General features: G+C 46.2%; 1 protein-coding gene across 1 annotated transcript in view; it reads right to left on the bottom strand.

Moving 5' to 3' along the window:
• Positions 1 to 16,859, bottom strand: part of ASAP3 (ArfGAP with SH3 domain, ankyrin repeat and PH domain 3) — a 60,469-nt gene that overhangs the window by 11,584 nt on the left and 32,026 nt on the right. Inside the window, exons 4-12 of the mRNA XM_049774673.1 lie at positions 15,871 to 15,945; positions 14,365 to 14,414; positions 4,137 to 4,248; positions 3,640 to 3,725; positions 3,151 to 3,226; positions 2,908 to 2,994; positions 2,617 to 2,726; positions 2,023 to 2,092; positions 1,067 to 1,154 (exon numbers count right to left, since the gene is read on the bottom strand). Of these exons, the coding sequence (XP_049630630.1) occupies positions 1,067 to 1,154; positions 2,023 to 2,092; positions 2,617 to 2,726; positions 2,908 to 2,994; positions 3,151 to 3,226; positions 3,640 to 3,725; positions 4,137 to 4,248; positions 14,365 to 14,414; positions 15,871 to 15,945 (754 nt within the window). The remainder of the gene's footprint in view (positions 1 to 1,066; positions 1,155 to 2,022; positions 2,093 to 2,616; positions 2,727 to 2,907; positions 2,995 to 3,150; positions 3,227 to 3,639; positions 3,726 to 4,136; positions 4,249 to 14,364; positions 14,415 to 15,870; positions 15,946 to 16,859) is intronic.

The raw sequence follows: 16,859 nt of genomic DNA, 5'->3' as shown, positions 1-16,859 counted from the left end.
GCGGTTCGATTCCCCAGAGTCCCATATGATCCCCCAAGGCAGGAGCGATTTCTGAGCACAGAGCCAGATGTAACCTCTGAGTGACACAGGTGTGCCCTCCAATCCCCCAAAAAAAGATTGCTAAGGGTTGATGCTTCTTTCCTAGTGGGGAGTGGTAAAGGGGTTGATAACAGTAGACAGCAGGGGATGAAAGTACTTCATATATCACTTCCTAAGTCGAATTCCAAGGTCCCAAAATGTGAGGCCCTATTGCAGGATGTTCTGCTGCTACCTCACCCACTCCATAGCTTCTGTCCCCTTGATCCAGCTGGTGTCAGGTATGGCTCTGATGCAGTTATTCTCTATTCAGAAGGTCTTCCTGTCCTACAATGACTCCCTATTTTTTTCTCTTTTTGGTTTTGGGGCCATGCCCAGCAGTGTTCAGAACCTACTCGTGGCTCTGGGAAGCCATATGGGATTGAATGGGAATGATCTATATGCAAGGCAAGCACCCTGCCTGCTATACTATCCCTTGGGCATGGGTCCCTATTGCCTGGAGAAGAGGAGTTCCTCAGCCTCCTCCCACGGGTCCATATGAGTAGGACCTACTGTTTCTACTGTTTCTCTGCCTCTCATCCCACTCATTCTGTCTCCTGAGATGTTTTTGCCCTAGCACTGCCCTTTACCTTTAGTTTACCCAAAACTAAACTCAGATGCTCTCTCTGCCACAGCCTTCCCTGTCCCTTCCCACTCCTGAGGATCCTACTGTGCTCTCTCTGTACCTCTCCTCTGTGCATCCCCCACCTGAAGGGCCATGAAGGGTCAGGGCAAGGGCTTTCTAGATCTGTGTGCAAGTGGCAGCAGCCTCCAGAATATGAAAAGGAATGTTTGAAAAAGCAATTCCAAAGCTATGGCACCCAGACTCACTCCAGACTGCTTTATAGGATTCTGGGGCCTGCAGAGCAGTGGTTGCAGGATTGGACACAGACCTGCCCTCATGGAGCCTCTTCGAAATGATGCTCCCTGGTTGCTGAGGGGTCTGAGAGAAACCCTGGGCCATTGTAGAATTGGAGGAAAGATGACTCACGTGTAACCAGGTCAAAGCACTTCTTTTCCTCAGGGTTGGGTCTCACTTGGCAGGTCAGCAGGGTCAGTTTCACCGGGGGCCTGTTTATCTGTGCCAATGGGAGTGTAGGGGTGGAACATTGTTTCCCAAAGTGGGCAACACCACCCTGACCATTCAGGAGTGCAGGAAGGACCCAGGGGAATGGCAAGAGCTTCAGAGCAATTGGGGGGTACTTAAAATAGATTTTTCAGGGGAGTGCTGAAATTTGGGTTTTTGTTTCTGTTTTGTTTTTTCTGAAAAGGGGTAGTAAGCTAAGTAAGTCTGGGAACCAGTGACATACATGTGACTTTCTGAACCTCCCAACTCTTGGCTGTCTGTTTTTCTGTTAAACAAGCATAATACTCCTGTTCCAATGTCCTCTCCTGGAGCAGAGAGAGGGGGTAAGTACAGTGGGTAAGTAAGATGCTTGTTTAAATGCAGCTGGCCCAGCTTCAAGTCCAAGCACCATAAAGGTACCCTGAGCACAGAGCCAGGAGTAAACCCTGAGAATCTCTTGGTGTGGTCCCAAAACAAAAGACAAAACAAAACAAAACAAAACCTAGCATACCTCTTCTCTTCTAGTACCTCAAAAACATGGAGTGTCAAGGAGCTGGAAGACGGGCCTTCCCTATGGGCTGGGTCCCCCTGGCCCAAGCACTGCTGGGTATGGCCTTGATGGCCTCTAGCTAAGCTGAGAACCCCCAGGAGTGACTTCTGAACTCCCCTGAATACTATTTGAGAACCTCCAAAGTTTAAAAATAAGATAGAGTGTGGTTTAAAGCTAGGTTGGGGGCTTTGGGTCCCAGTCTTTTCCCACAGGAGTATCTCTGGATATGTGGATTCAGGTCTTTATGCTAGAATTGAAGGGTCTGACAAATATCTGTCCAGAACACCAAGACGAGGGGCTGCTCACAGAACCCTGAACTCCCTCGACTCACCGTGCTGTGTGAGATGGTCAGGCAACCATACTTGATTCCACACTTCCTTTTCTGCCAGACTCTTCGAATTCTAGGGACCAGGGTAGAGAAGACAGTAATCCAACCTCACACCAATTCCCTTGTAGCAGAAAAGAGAGTTTTCTAAACCAGATGCCTGGCTGTACCTGTAAAGCATCCAATCACAACTTTCACTAACTGCCTCATCCATTGACCCTCCACCCCTCACTTCCAGGGCTCTCTTCAAATGAAGGGACATAGTCCTACCCTAAGGAGGCTTCCAGTCTTATAGAGGAAAAACACAGGTTCACTGTATGGGAGCCTTATTCTAAGGGGACCATTTGGCCTTGGACCTTCAAGAGTGGAGTTTGATGTGGAGACACAGGCTCCAACCTTAGGCCATCTCTGGGATCAAATCTAGGTCCATCCTGGGTCAGCCACATTTGCAAGGCAAGGCAAATGTCCTACCGCTGTGCTACCACTCCAGCCCCAAGATCAACCAGTAACTTTTAGATGAATATGTGCCTAGGATTCCCCAGTCCCATCATTTACTGGCATGTGACTTTGGCAGTTGCTTAAACTATTCGAGCCACTTACCCATCACTTTTCTTGTACAGATAGCCCAACTTCTCTGTCCCAAATTGCTTGTTGCCTTGGTGTTGGTGGATGCTGTAGCTACCTCCTGAGTTCTTCCTGTTCAGATTCTCCTGTTCCTCGGACATGTAAGAGAAATCTCAGGGAGTCTGAGCAAAACCTCATACTGCAATGTTTCTACTCAGGGGACTTCTCACTGGGCCAACTTTCTCCCCTCTTTTCCCTCCCCCCATGGTGGGCCTTGGGTGGGGTGGGAGGGTATTGCATTTGCTAGAGGATGATTCAGGGGCTGACCTCTCTATTCTCAAGCTGTAGTGTCCCTCGAAGGGTGTCCCGGAGCTGGGTCAGCTTCTGCAACTCCTCCTCCTGGGCCTGCCTCAGCTATGAGACAGAGGACAGATGTGTTCCTGTGCAGTCTGAACCCAGAGAGGTAGGGCCTCACTCTTAGGGCAGAAGGTTGTTCTCCCAATTTTTCTGATCCTTGCCCCCTTCTCCAGATTGTCCTGATCACATACCCAGAGATGATAACCAACTTACTGTGTGTACTGTGGCTGCCAGCTTTTCAATGAAGGGTGACAGGCTCTGAGCAGCCTTCAGGCCATCTTGAAAAAAACTGAGATTCCCAAAGTCAAACAAACAACCAGAAAGGTGAAAACAAAAGGTAAGTAGTAATGTGGGGAAAGGTGTGCCATGGATCACAGGGCATCTAGGGCCAGTTATCTGTGAGCCAAGAGCAAGGCACTCCTGAGTCAACTACTGTATGATCTTAGTAAATGTGAGCTTCAGTTTGCTCATCTGAAGAATGGGGGTAATCACAGAGCCTCCTCACAGGGGGAAATGCAGGTTTGAATTAGATCAAATGTCAGGTACTTAGTGCCTGACCCATTGTGAACATTCAAGTAAGTGTTGCTATTAAAAGCATCACCAGTGAGATCTATACTAAAAGAGTCATGGGGTCTGCCTGAAAGGTGAAAGGTCAAAGATGAGTGACATGGGGGCCGTGGTGGGACACAGGAAGATACTTACTTGTGCTGGGCATGAAAGAACTTGATGAGGCTCTGCAGGAAATCAGGCCCTTGCTTCACCTGGCTCTCTCCAGCTTTGAGCAGATACTGTGAGGAAGGCAAAGCAGGATGTTTAAGATGTAGGATATGGGACCTGAGGATAGCACAGCAGTAGGGAGTTTGCCCTGCACACAGTCGACCCAGGACCAACCTGGATCCAATCTTCGGCATCCCACATGGCCCTCCAAGCCTAGTAGGAGAGATTTCTGAGCAGAGCCATAAGAGTAACCCCTAAGCGCCATTGGGTGTGACACCTCCACCCCCCCCCCAAATGATGTAGGATATGAGCAGAATCTTGGGGACAAGGGCATGTTCCTCTTCTGGGTTAATACTGGCCATGACTGAACTTTGCTGATACCTTAAGGGACATTTGACTAGGGCGTGGGCTGAATCTCTGATTGCATCTTTAGAGTTCAGAAAGAGGAAGGCAAGAAGTCCCGCCCCACACCTAACATTTACCTCACACATGTGCAGCTGGAAGACTTGTCGTTCTCTCTGAGTGTCCTGGGTCATCTCCCCAAGGTTCCCTCCTGTCACCTTGGCCCGGTCCTTCTCCTTCTCCAGCCTGGCCCTGGGCCCCAAGGAAAGAGATGCCTCAACTCTCTCAACAGCTCCTTTTATTCATTCCCCACAATGCCTGTATCCTCATTTATGTTAAGGATACAGAGTATGGGAACCTCCATTGTGCTTGCTGGAGGACTCAGGTGAACTTGTGGTAGAAAGAACAGAACAGATCATGGTGAGAGAAAAAAAAAATAGCTATGGGAGAGTATAAAAGAGCACCAGGCCCTCGCCTATCTACTAAAGAAGAAACATGAGCTGACAAATGAAGTCTGAGATATCAGGGTTGGGTAGATGGGTCAAGAACAGTCTGACCTGGACAGATAGGAACTGAGTTCAGAGTAGAGACAGAGAGGGAAGGGGCTCCAGGCTAGGTCAAAAGAGATCAGAGTATGCAGGCCTAATGCAGATCCTGTGAAGGTTTCCAGTCTTTATCCCAAGAGCAGTAGAAAGGAGTTGGAGGTTTACACAGGAGGCAGAAGGTTCAGATAAGGACCTATTGGAGTCTGGCCACTGCTTTGGGACCATGTGAATGAGGCTTTTGTGAGTCTCATTCTGAGCTACAGGAGCTTCTTCACAATTAAAGCTTTAAATTCCTGTTTCTTTATTGCTCTTTTGGCTTTGAGGTCACACCCACTACTGTTCAGGGGCTACTCCCAACTCCTTACTCATTGGTCATTCCTGGAGGCATTCGAGGGACAGTGTGTGGTATCAGGATTTCAAACCCAGTGCTTCTGCAAAATGCAAAATCTCTGCTCTCTCTCTCTCTCTCTCCTCTCTCTCTCTCTCCTCTCTCTCTCTCTCCTCTCTCTCTCTCTCTCTCTCTCCTCTCTCTCTCTCTCTCCTCTCTTTCTCTTTCTCTCTCTCTCTCTCTCTCTCTCTCTCTCTCTCTCTCTCTCTCTCTCTCTCTCTCTCTCTCTCTCTGTCATCCTTATAACTAGGGGAACTGGGTCTGGTCTCAGGGGTTGGCTGTCTGCCCTCTCTGGAAATGAGCGTAATGTTTTCCTGAAACCTCACACCCCTCAGACCACCCACTCCGAGTCATGAGAGATTTCCACATCTGATGGTGGGCCACGTGACCACAAATCCTGCACAAAAACATCTTGCTAAACAGTGCTGCATCCGAGTAGATGCCAACCCTGAGCAAAAAGGACAGACATAGATGTATTACCATCCCTCTCTGGCTTGAGTATTCCTCCTCTGTTCCCAGAGGAGACAAGCATGTAAGATGGAGCACACAGAGGACACCCCAGTTCTTACTATCACAGGCTCAGGTTTCTCATCTGTGAGCAGAGGAAACAATAGCTTGGAATGTGCTATTTCAGGGTTTCACTGATCTGACCTTGTCCCAGTTCCCTCTAGTAGTTTTAGGCCTTACTGAGGTAAGACCTTTGGAATAATATTTACACAGAATCTGTCCCCCGAACCCAAACAGCAGTTTCTCAATTTTGGAACTATATTTTAATGGAATTGTTCTTTGTGGAGGACTGCCCCTAGTGTGTTTAGCAGCTGCCTCGGTCTTTATCAACTGGGTGTCAGTGTAGTTCCCAATTGTGTTATGCAAAAGTGTTTTTGGAGCCTCAGCAATAGTCCAGAGGGTAGGGTGTTTGCTGTACATGTGACCAACATAGGTTTTATTCTCAGTACCTCATATGACTCATCAGGAACAGTCTTGAGTGCAAAGCCAAGAAGTCCTGACCACCACTGTGTGTTTAAACACTCCCACAAAAAAAAAAAAAAAAAAAGATTTTTTTTTTTTTTTTATTTTCCTTCTCCTGGGTGAAAGCTGCATAGAGCAGACTTTCTGGAAGTTTTTTGTTTACTTGTTTTGTTTTTGTTTTTGGGTAATATCCAGCAGCGCTCAGGGATTACTCCTGGCTTTATACTCAGAAATTGCTCCTGGCAGGCTCAGGGGACCATATGGGATGCCAGGATTCAAACCACCATCCATCTGCATGCAAGGCAAACATCCTATCTCCATGCTATCTCTCCGGCTCTGGGAGGATTTTGTTTTGTTTTGTTTTTCAATTTTTGCTTTACTAGGAATTGAACCCTAAACCTCACTTTTGAGGTATGAACTTTTCTATAAGGAGAAGTATCTCTGGCTCATTTTTTATTTCCCCATTTGTTTGGGGAAGAAAACATTCTGTCAGTTTGTTTTGGAATATATCTGGTACTCCTTGGCCTACTCCTAGTTTTGTTCTCAGGGGTGTCCCTAATGGACCCCTGAACTATCTCTTCAGCCCCTGTTTTTCTTTTCACTTACATTTTACTGCATAAATATGGCAGACTTTTTTTTTTTTTTGCAAAAAATAAGTAATGTGGTACAATCACTATGTGAAACTAAAAATAATTTTTGCTGATATTACTTTAAAAATCATTTATTAGTAAACTACCTACGTTTACATAATGAAGGGGTAAAAACTAATTTTTAGGGGGTTGGGTCACATCCAGCTATTCTCAGGGGTTACTCCTGACTCTGCACTCAGGAATAACTCCCGTTGGTGCTTGGGGGCTCATATGGAATGCAGAGGATCAAACCCAGGTCTGCAACATGGCAAGGCAAGCACCTTGCCTGGTATACTATTGCTCTGACTCCTAAACTAATTTTTTGGACTTACTGTATTTTTTGCTCTATAAGACGCACCTGACCATAAGATGCACGAAATTTTTAGATGCTCTCCTCCCCTGCACTCAGGTTTCAGCTCCAGGCAGCATTCGCTCCATAAGACACATTTTTATAGGGGGAAAGTGTTCTTATGGTATAAAAAATACGGTAATTGCTCAGGGATCACCTTTCGCAGTGCTCAGGGACTGTGTGGTACTAGCTTTGAGCTAGCTACCTGGCCCTGGAGAGTTTTTGCTTTCACTTTCTCAGTAGTTATTTTTCATTCCAATGGGAGTTTGTAGCAGGATGGTGGGGTTTATTGGGAGTGGGCATAGCCTCTGTGATTTGGGCCTGGAGATCAGAGCAGATGTTTTTGGGAGGATCTGAACATGAGCAACCAAGAGAAAAGTGATGGCTGGGTGGAACAGTGTTGGCAATAGTGATCTGTGCTGCTTTCAAAGGAGGGAGGAAGACCAAGAAGACAAAAGGGGCGAGAAGGGCCGGGGAATCTCTGATGTACATCCATCACCATATCTTTGAATAGTGAAAAATGCAAAGTAAGCAAAATGTCTATTAGCAGGATATAGTAGTTACATAAAGTATGCTATGGCCACAGATAGGAATACTGTGCAGGGGCTGGAGCAATAGCACAGTGGTAAGGTGGTTGCCTTGCTCGCGGCCAAAACAGGATGGACCCTGGTTCACATCCCAGCTTCCCATATGGTCCCCCGAGCCTGGCAAAGGTGATTTCTGAGTGCAGAGCCAGGAGTAACCCCATGAGCATGGCCAGGTGATACTGGGCAGCTATTAAATAGAAAAAAGTTCTATGGATACTGATATTAAAAATCATTTGCTCAGGGCCCGGAGAGATAGCACAGCGGCGTTTGCCTTGCACGCAGCCAATCCTGGACCAAAGGTGGTTGGTTCAAATCCCGGTGTCCCATATGGTCCCCCGTGCCTGCCAGGAGCTATTTCTGAGCAGACAGCCAGGAGTAACCCCTGAGCACTGCCAGGTGTGACCCAAAAACCAAAAAAAAAAAAAAATCATTTGCTCAGCGCCAGAGTGGTGGCACAGCGGTAGAGCATTTGCCTTGAATGCGGCTGATCTAGGACAAACAGACCGAGGTTTGATCCCCTGGTGTCCCCCTAGCCAGGAGTAACCTTGAGTGTCACTGGGTGTGTGTCCCCCCCAAAAAAAAACAGCAACAACAAAACAATCATTTGCTCTAAGTAAAATGTAGATTTTGAATTTGAATGGTAGTTCCTTTACTTACTTAACCTTGATAAATCTTCTTTTGTCACCAGTGCTCAGAGTTCCCTAAGCTTTGGTGGAGGGGTATGCAGTACCAGAACTGAATCTAGTATTTTACACTTAGAGGTGTGACCTACCACTCTGATCACCTTTATTAAAACATTTCTGATCTTCCTTCCCCATTTCAAAATGAGACACTCTTGTGATCTTCAGACGAGAAGTGTACACAGTATTTGTAAACTATGCTAAACTCCCAATAAATAGCAGGATTGTGAGGATCTTAATGATGCTGTCAATTATAGTAATAACTGGTAATTCCTTTTACTTTTTATTTATTTTGATTTGGGGGCCATGTCTACCTGGATGTGCTCAGGACTTACTCCTGGCTGTTATGGAATCCACTTGCGGTAGTGTTAAGGGGAACATATATATTTTTGGGGATTTATATTGTTTTTTTGTTTGCTTTGTTTTGGGGGTCACACCCAGCAGCACTCAGGCTCTACTCCTGGCTCTACGCTCAGAAATCGCTCCTGGCAGGCTCGGGGAACCATATGGGATGCCAGGATTCGAACCACCATCCTTCTGCATGCAAGGCAAATGCCCTACCTCCATGCTATCTCTCTGGCCCCTATTTTTGGGGATTGAAACGGGACTGGCACATGCTGGGCAAGTGCCTTAAGTCCTGTATTATCTCTATAGCTTCCTATAATTCCTTTTAGTTTTAATTTATTAGTATAGGTTATTTATGAACTAAAGAAAATTTAAATAGGGGCTAGTGAAAATTAAAGGACAGAAAGAATCTAGGGCTGGGGTCCAGAGCAGCACTGCATATTCAGGGCAATGGTGTGGGCAGGAGCTGAGGAAGTGAGAGAGAAAAGCAATTGTGGTTCTTGAGCACCTGTTAACTCAACACTTTAAAATGTCTCTCCTGTGACATCTTTGCCCATCTGCCACCTTAACCTCTACCCCCCACCCCACAAATGCTGCACTTCAGCACCTCTGCAGACATTATCCTGAAGGCCCTAGCTCTATGCTAAGTTACTGACCACCTCTCTCCCTGCTCACTCACCCAAATTTCCATAAAGCAGAGACTGTTTTTCCTCTCATTCCTTAACTATAAAAACCTGAGTAATAGCACCTTTCCCCGCCAAGGGTAATAAATCTGCTAAGGGATTTGTAAAAGGTTTATCACGGTGCCCAAATACACTCAAAAACCAGTCTAAGTATCAATGCCTAATAGCACTGATGACTGCTTTTAGTAGTAATTTGTCATGAGGTGCATGGTGATCTTTCACACACGAAGGAGATAATCCTATGAGATAGGAATCATTACTACCAGTTTAAGCTGGTTGGCTCTGTGTCACTTATCTGAATCACACAGATGCTAAAGCTGGCAGAGCAGGTTCTGACCCAAGTTTGCCTGATGCTAGAGCCCTGCCTGGTACCTGCCACTCAGAGAGGTTCCAATTCACTGTCATCTCAGTCAGGGACTCGACTCATCTCCCCTCCTCTCTTCCTTCTTTCTTTCCATCCTTTCTACCTTTCTTTATCTTTCTATTTTGGGTCATACCCACCAGAACTCAGAAATTATTCCTGGCTCATGGATCAATTTTGGTGGGGCTCAAGGGACCATATGTGGTGGTGGATATCAAATATGGACCAGTCGCATTCAATGCCTACTTATTGTACTGTAATATATCTCTGTCCCCATTTGGGGATTATTTTAAAGGTGATGATTAGAGAACCCTAAGTGATGGCCCAGGACCCTAAGGTGGTCCGTGGAAATGCTAGAAGTCAAGGTCTGCATGCCTACCAGATACCCCTTATGTCACCCTGGTCCTAATCTAACTCAGAAAGATGCACTTTATGCCCATCACACATACCTCATCTCCACACCAATATAACAGGGAGCACTAAACCCATTTGTCAGTCAAGAAACAGACAGAATATCAATGTTTTCACAGGGAATAGCCAAGACAGACTCAGACTGGCTTAGGACCTAGAGCTCCTTCTTCACTCAACAACTCCAGGTGGAGTGGGGAACCCTCCTGCTGCTATCAGATAGATGCTACCCATTGTTGATCAGATGGATTTGAATAAGGACAAGATAGAATTACACAGAAACACTTGGCTTGCTAAATCTATTTCTGGAGCCCTTCCAAAAGAGAATACACACAGAACCCTGTGCAAGGACACATGGATCAACCCTACATGACAGGGGCGAGAAGACCATGGAACATGGCAGAGAGAGTACAGGATTCAGAAGTGATGGGTTCTAGACCAGATCCTGTCAATGACTCACTCAATAACCTTACCTCTTTTCAAATCATCTTTCTTTCTTCCTAGCCACACTTAGCACTGCTCAAGAGTTAACTCCTGATGGTGCTCAGGGAACCATATTGGGTGCTAGAGATTGAATCCAGATTTGCTGTGTGCAAGGGAAACATCCTACCTGTAATATCTCTTTGCCCCCTCTCTCTCACACACATACCCGCTCCTCTTTCTCTTTTTCTCTATTCTCTCTCTCCACCCCCCCCTTTCTTCCTCCCTCTTCCTCTTTATGAGTTCAGGGTCTTTTCCCAGCTTGATGCTCTGGGTAGACCTTGGGGGGTGCTCTGAGCAGTGCTTGGGGAGCCATCTGGTGATGGAAAGTACATCTGGGCTTTCACACACAAACCATGCACTCCAGCCCTTTGAGCTATCTCCGGAGTAACCCCATCTTGTTTTTAAAGTTGTTATGTGAAGTAGTTTTACTTAGGAAATGTGAGAACGGAGAGAGAACATGCACACAGTAAGGGAAGGAAAACACTGTACCCTGACCTGGGAGTCAGGCACACCCAGAATAGAGTGCCCAGCATCTCTTCTTTAAATGAAACCTCACTGACAAGTTCAATATGTAAGTCAGAGTTGCTTAGGGGAACATCAGCCAGATAGAGTTTATTCTTTCTAATTGGTAGACAAATCATAAGGAGAAAAACTATGTCCATTCCCTCTCCAAGGGTATCTGTAGAGAGCAGGCAGCCACTCCCAGGGCACTCCCATCCCTTCTCCAGGATTTATGCTCACAGCTAGAGAGTAGATGGAGAAGCTGGTGAGGGAGAAGAGGCTTCTTGAGAGGGAGGGGGGTCTTCTTGTACATGATCCTACAGAAATGACTCCGAATGGGAAAAAAGATTAATTTTGAGGGTATGTCCCTAATGATGGAGTGAAGGCAATATGTATATGAAATATGTATATGTGAGCACCCAGCACCAACTGTATAGAATATATAATGAGGGTATAAGAATGACTCAAAGGGCTAGTACAGGTTAGATCTCAGCATCAGTCCTTGAGCACTACTGGGTACAATCTCTAAGCACTGAGTCAGAGTACACCCTGAGTGGCAAATGTACCCCCCAAAAAACAAACAGATATAATGAAGTGAATAAGATAGCTATAATGCATTTTTAGTAAATATTATAAATAGTACTCAATTATTATTCCATTTTATAAAAGTTTTTCTTCATATATTTAAAAGAATGGGGGCTAAAGCGAGAGCACAGTGGATAAGGCACTTGCCTTGCACTAAGCTGACCCAAGTTTAATCTCTGGCATCCCATATGGTCCCCTGAGCCTGCCAGGAGTGATTTTTTTTTTCTTTTTTGGTTTTTGGGTCACACCCAGCAGTGCTCAGGGGCTACTCCTGGCTCTATGCTCAGAAATCGCCCCTGGCAGGCACAGGGGACCATATGGGATGCCGGGATTCGAACCACTGTCCTTTTGCATGAAAGGCAAACATCTTACCTCCATGCTATCTCTCCAGCCCCTAGGAGTAATTTCTGAGATCAGAGCTAGGAGTAACCCCTGAGCACCACTGTGTGTCACCCCAAAACAGAAACAAAACAAAAAAATGACTGAGGGCTAAAACAGATTATAGCAGGTAAGATATGCTTGCCTTGCATGAGGCTGACCTGGGTTATTCCTAGATCCCCAAATGCTGACCTGAGGCCTACTGGGAGTGATTAGTGAACATAGAACCCTGAACACCACCAGTATGGTTCCAAAACAACAACAACAATAACAACAGCAGCAACAACAACAAAAAACTAAGAATATATTAATATTCCAGCTTTCTTCCTAGTTTTGGGAAGCCTCATTATATATTTGGATGGGGCTACGAGTTTGGGTCATACTTGGCAGAGTGCTAAGAGATCGCTCAAGTGGTGCTTCGAAGACAATATGTGGTGCTGGAGATAAAATGTGGGCTAGCAAAGTAAGCACCTTACCCACTATACTATTTCTCCAACCTCTTGCCCTATTTTTTGTTTTGTTTTGTTTTCTGGGCACATTCAGTGGCATGCAGGGGTTACTCCTGGCTCTGCACTCAGAAATTAGTCCTGGCAGGCTCAGAAGACCAGAGGGGATACTGGGGATGGAACCCAGGTCAGCCAAGTGCAAAGCAACTGACCTGTCCACTGTGCTATCGCTCTGGTCCCTGCCCTACATTTTTAAATGAGAAAAGAACAGTGCTAGGGCTGGGGACATAGCTTAGTGTAGCAATTGCTTTGCATGTGTGAGGACCTGGGTTGCATACCTGATATTGTGATAAATCAATCAAACAAACAAAATAAATAAAGTGCTGGGGCCAGAGATTCAGTATACGGCTTAAAATGCTTGCCTTGTATTCAACCTAGCTATTTCAATTCCTGATATGGCCTCCTGAACATCACCAGAAATAACCTGAGCAAATAACCTGAACACAGAGTCAGAAGCAAGCCCTGAGTATTGCTGGGTGTGCACCCACCTCCACCCATCGCCAAATGCAACTCACTTTAGTAGTGGGTGTGGTATTACATACATATAGAGGTGGGAAACTAAACCCAGGAATTTCTAGAATATTCTAAATCAGTTATAAATCAATCATAAAAATAATTTAATCAGGGGCCGGGCGGTGGCGCTGGAGGTAAGATGCCTGCCTTGCCTGCGCTAGCCTAGGACGGACCACGGTTCGATCCCCCGGCGTCCCATATGGTCCCCCAAGAAGCCAGGAGCAACTTCTGAGCGCATAGCCAGAAGTAACCCCTGAGCGTCACAGGGTGTGGCCCAAAAACAAAAAAAAACAAAAAAAAAGTTTAAAAAAAAATAATTTAATCAAAATAATTGCTGTTGGCCAGAGAGCTAGCTGAGCATATGCTTTGCATGTGGTGGGTCCTGGGTTTGATCCCCAGCACAGCATGTTGCCTTAAGCAACCCTGGAAATGACTCCTAAACATAGAGCTGGGAACACTCCCTAAGAATGAATGGGTATGGCCATAAAACAAAAACAAGAGGAAAGAAAGAAAACTAAACAAAATGGGCCAGAGAAATAGTACAAAAAGTAAGGTACTTATCTTGCTCATAGTTCAATCCTAAGCACCCCATGTGGTGTCCCAAAAACAGCCAGGACTGATCACTGAGCCATGAGTAAACCCTAAGCTCCCAAACACACACACACACACACTGACAAAACAAATAAAAACAGTGCTTCTCAAACCATGTAAAAGTTTTCTGAGAGGTATTTTATATTTGCTACATGGTGGACAGGGAGATAGATAATTCAAAGTACTACAACACATACTTTGCATGATTAAGGCCTGGAGTTCCATCCCTGACACCACATGTGGCCCTGGCAGCTCCTAATCCCTGGGCCTAGCAATCTTCTGAGTATCACTGGATGTGGCCCCAGGTTCCCTGAGCATTGTGGGGGTGGGCTGCCCTCAACTTCACCACCAGCCAGGCACAAAACAGATAATTCCTACATGACCCTAAACTAAGTATGATAAAAATATTTTAGCCTTTTACTTCATATTTTCTAAATTTTCATAATGAATGTGTATTGCTTCTACAAACTACAAGAGAAAATAAAGGTGAACAAGGAAGGTGAGGTCTGGCTGGACCCTAGCAGAGGACTGGATCTGGGAGCTATGTGCCCTCCAGAAGGCAGAACCCAAGCAGTTGAAGTGCAGGATACACTGTCACTGAATGCCTGGGGATCTTGTCCCCAGGATATTCCAATGATTGGTGAGAAAATGAAGTTTTGGCTGGTAAACAAGAGACAACTCTCTTTTGCTGTGAGGTGTTTGGAGATACCATAGCATAGACCACCCCCCTAAATGCCTTTAAGGAAGATGCCCATTATCACAGGACAGCATGTTCTAGACGCACTTAAAGTTCTTCCCACAACCTGACCTCCTGCTCTCACCCATGGTCACACTCCAGCACACAGCGCCCAGGCCACAATGACTTACACTTTGGCTTCGTAGTCCTTCAATGCCTTCTCCAACTGCTTTTTGGAATCCTGCAGTTTAAAAAGGTCAATTTGCAAAACAGTGGTGCTTGGAATCAATAGTATACTCTGCCACCTTTAAGGGGATACTGCTTGCATGTTCCCCTATGCTGATTATGGCCCCACTCGAACTCATCCCTGCCTCCATCCCTGCCTGCCCCCAAACACACTCAAATGACCCCACTTCTCCCAAATGAGCTTCTTCTGTTGCAAAGCCCTCCTCCCACCAAACTCCTCCAGCATCTGGGTTTGATGGGCCCAGTGAGTAGGGAGATTTACTTAGGTCTGCTTTGCATCCCCTCCCTCAAAAGATCATCCTGAGTAAGGGTGGAATGATGGTTGGTTTCCTCTGCTAACTTGATCCCAGCATGGGGCTGGAGAGATAGCATGGAGGTGAGGCATTTGCCTTGCATGCAGAAGAATGGTGGTTCGAATCCCAGCATCCCATATGGTCACCCAAGCCTGCCAGGAGCAATTTCTGAGCAGAGCCAGGAGTAACACCTGAGTGCTGCCAGGTGTGACCCAAAAACCAAAAACAACAACAAAAATCTTTATCCCAGCATTTATTCCAGCTGGTATGTCCAATAAACAGGAAGGTATGTGTAGAGAGAGACCACACAGCGAGCCAGTGAGAACTGCTGGTGTCGGCATGCACGCGTGCAGGCGTGTGATGTCAAGTCCTGTACTCTCCTGCTGAGCCACATCCCTGGTTTTGTTTGTCTGTGGCCCTTCCAGCTCAACCCTTCAGATCAGTTCTATTTTCAAGGTATCCAGTCAGGTAAAAGCTGCCTGTCTGGTTTGGGTGGTTCCCAGGCTGGGGTCCAGCTTGGGGCAAGAACAGCTCCTCCCCCTGGGCCTTGTGTGGAAACTTCCCAGGGAGATTATTCTGTCACCTTTGAGCTCCACTCTGCCAGCATCAGGCCCAGAAAGGATAGCCCCAATGTCACACTGGCACCTCCACTGACTAGCTTCAGAAATTATAGCAAGGGGCCAGCGAGGTGGCGCTAGAGGTAAGGTGTCTGCCTTGCAAGCACTAGCCAAGGAAGGACCTCGGCATCCCATATGGCCCCCCCAAGCCAGGGGCAATTTCTGAGCACTTAGCCTGGAGTAACCCTTGTGCATCAAATGGGTATGGACCCCCCCAAAAAAAAGAAATTATAGCAAGTTCCCCAAATTCCTGAGCATCCATATTTTCAATTGCAAAATGGTGGTGATAATATCCATAGAATTACTGCACTGGGTTACTGTACAATTGTGTGAGCTATTCCCCACAGGTGCCTGGAAGATAAGAAGTCAGGCACCCTTATCCTTTCAGAAGTTCAAAAGATAGAGCCAGTCCTCTCCCCATGACAATTCTTCCCTTAGTTGCTGATCCAAACTTGGGCCTGTCACCCTGTGCTCTCCTTCTCATGCCCTTTTTGTTCCATACAGCTGACCCAGGTACAATGCTTCACACATGGAGACTCACCTGCCTCCCGTCCCTCAGCTGCCCCTTCAATATGCTGTCCAGGGGGAAAGAGACAATGTTGTTCAGATTCTGAACCTGGAAAAAGCAGAGGTTTTGTATATTTTATGTGCTTATTGTTAGGTCATTTATTAGACACAAAGGGGAGACCTCTTCAGGCTTTCACAAGGCTCTTGGAAACAGACTGATATGTCAAAGTGTTTACCAGAAGCTAGTCACCAATCTGAAACCACTGACAGTGTCAGATAGTCAAGTGCCTGGACCCTTTCTTATTCCCTGTGGCCTCACTGCCCACTTTCCCCTAAATAAAGCCCAAGCACTAGTCTAAGAGGGAGATGATGTTCTGAGAAAAGTTGACCATCTTCTCCTCTTACTTCCCTTAAGTAAACCTATTTTTCTCACATATCTCTCAACTATTGGTCTTGGGGAGTGGGAGAGGTTGAGCACATAATCTGCTATATATTCTTGGCTCTTTGCTCAGGGATCACTCCTGGTAAGGACAGGAGCCATATGTGGTGGTAGGGATTGAAGCCAAGTCAGTTCACATGTAAGGTAAGTGCCCTATCCACTGTATCATTTCTCTGGTCCTCAAGTATTAGCCTCTGAGTGGAGAACAGTTGGACCTTAGCTTTGGGAACAAGAAAGAATAAAGAATAAAGGCAGCCCTGTAGCAAGTGCCCAGGATTCCATGAGCATACTTAGGAAGTGTTAAGAACTGGGTACCTGTGACCAGGAAGAGGGACTTGGAAAATGGGAGAAAGAAACCACCAAAGAGACCCTCAAGAAGGGCTCTAGGCCACCAGCCACAAAAGTGAAGACAATAGCTGAAGTAAGGCAGTTCCCAGGTTACAAAATGTTGTAGTCAAGAAACTGGGGTATGGCTCAGTGGTACTGCACATGTTTTGCATGTGTGAGGCCCTGGGTTTAATCCCAGCACCATAAAAAAGCAACCACCACAAAGGAAGACAGATTGGAGGAGAGGCACCAAGAGA

Source organism: Suncus etruscus, chromosome 6 (assembly GCF_024139225.1).
Source record: "Suncus etruscus isolate mSunEtr1 chromosome 6, mSunEtr1.pri.cur, whole genome shotgun sequence".
Classification (NCBI taxonomy): domain Eukaryota; kingdom Metazoa; phylum Chordata; class Mammalia; order Eulipotyphla; family Soricidae; genus Suncus; species Suncus etruscus.
Note: the sequence above shows the minus strand (reverse complement) of the source record. Positions and strands in the feature narration are given on the sequence as shown.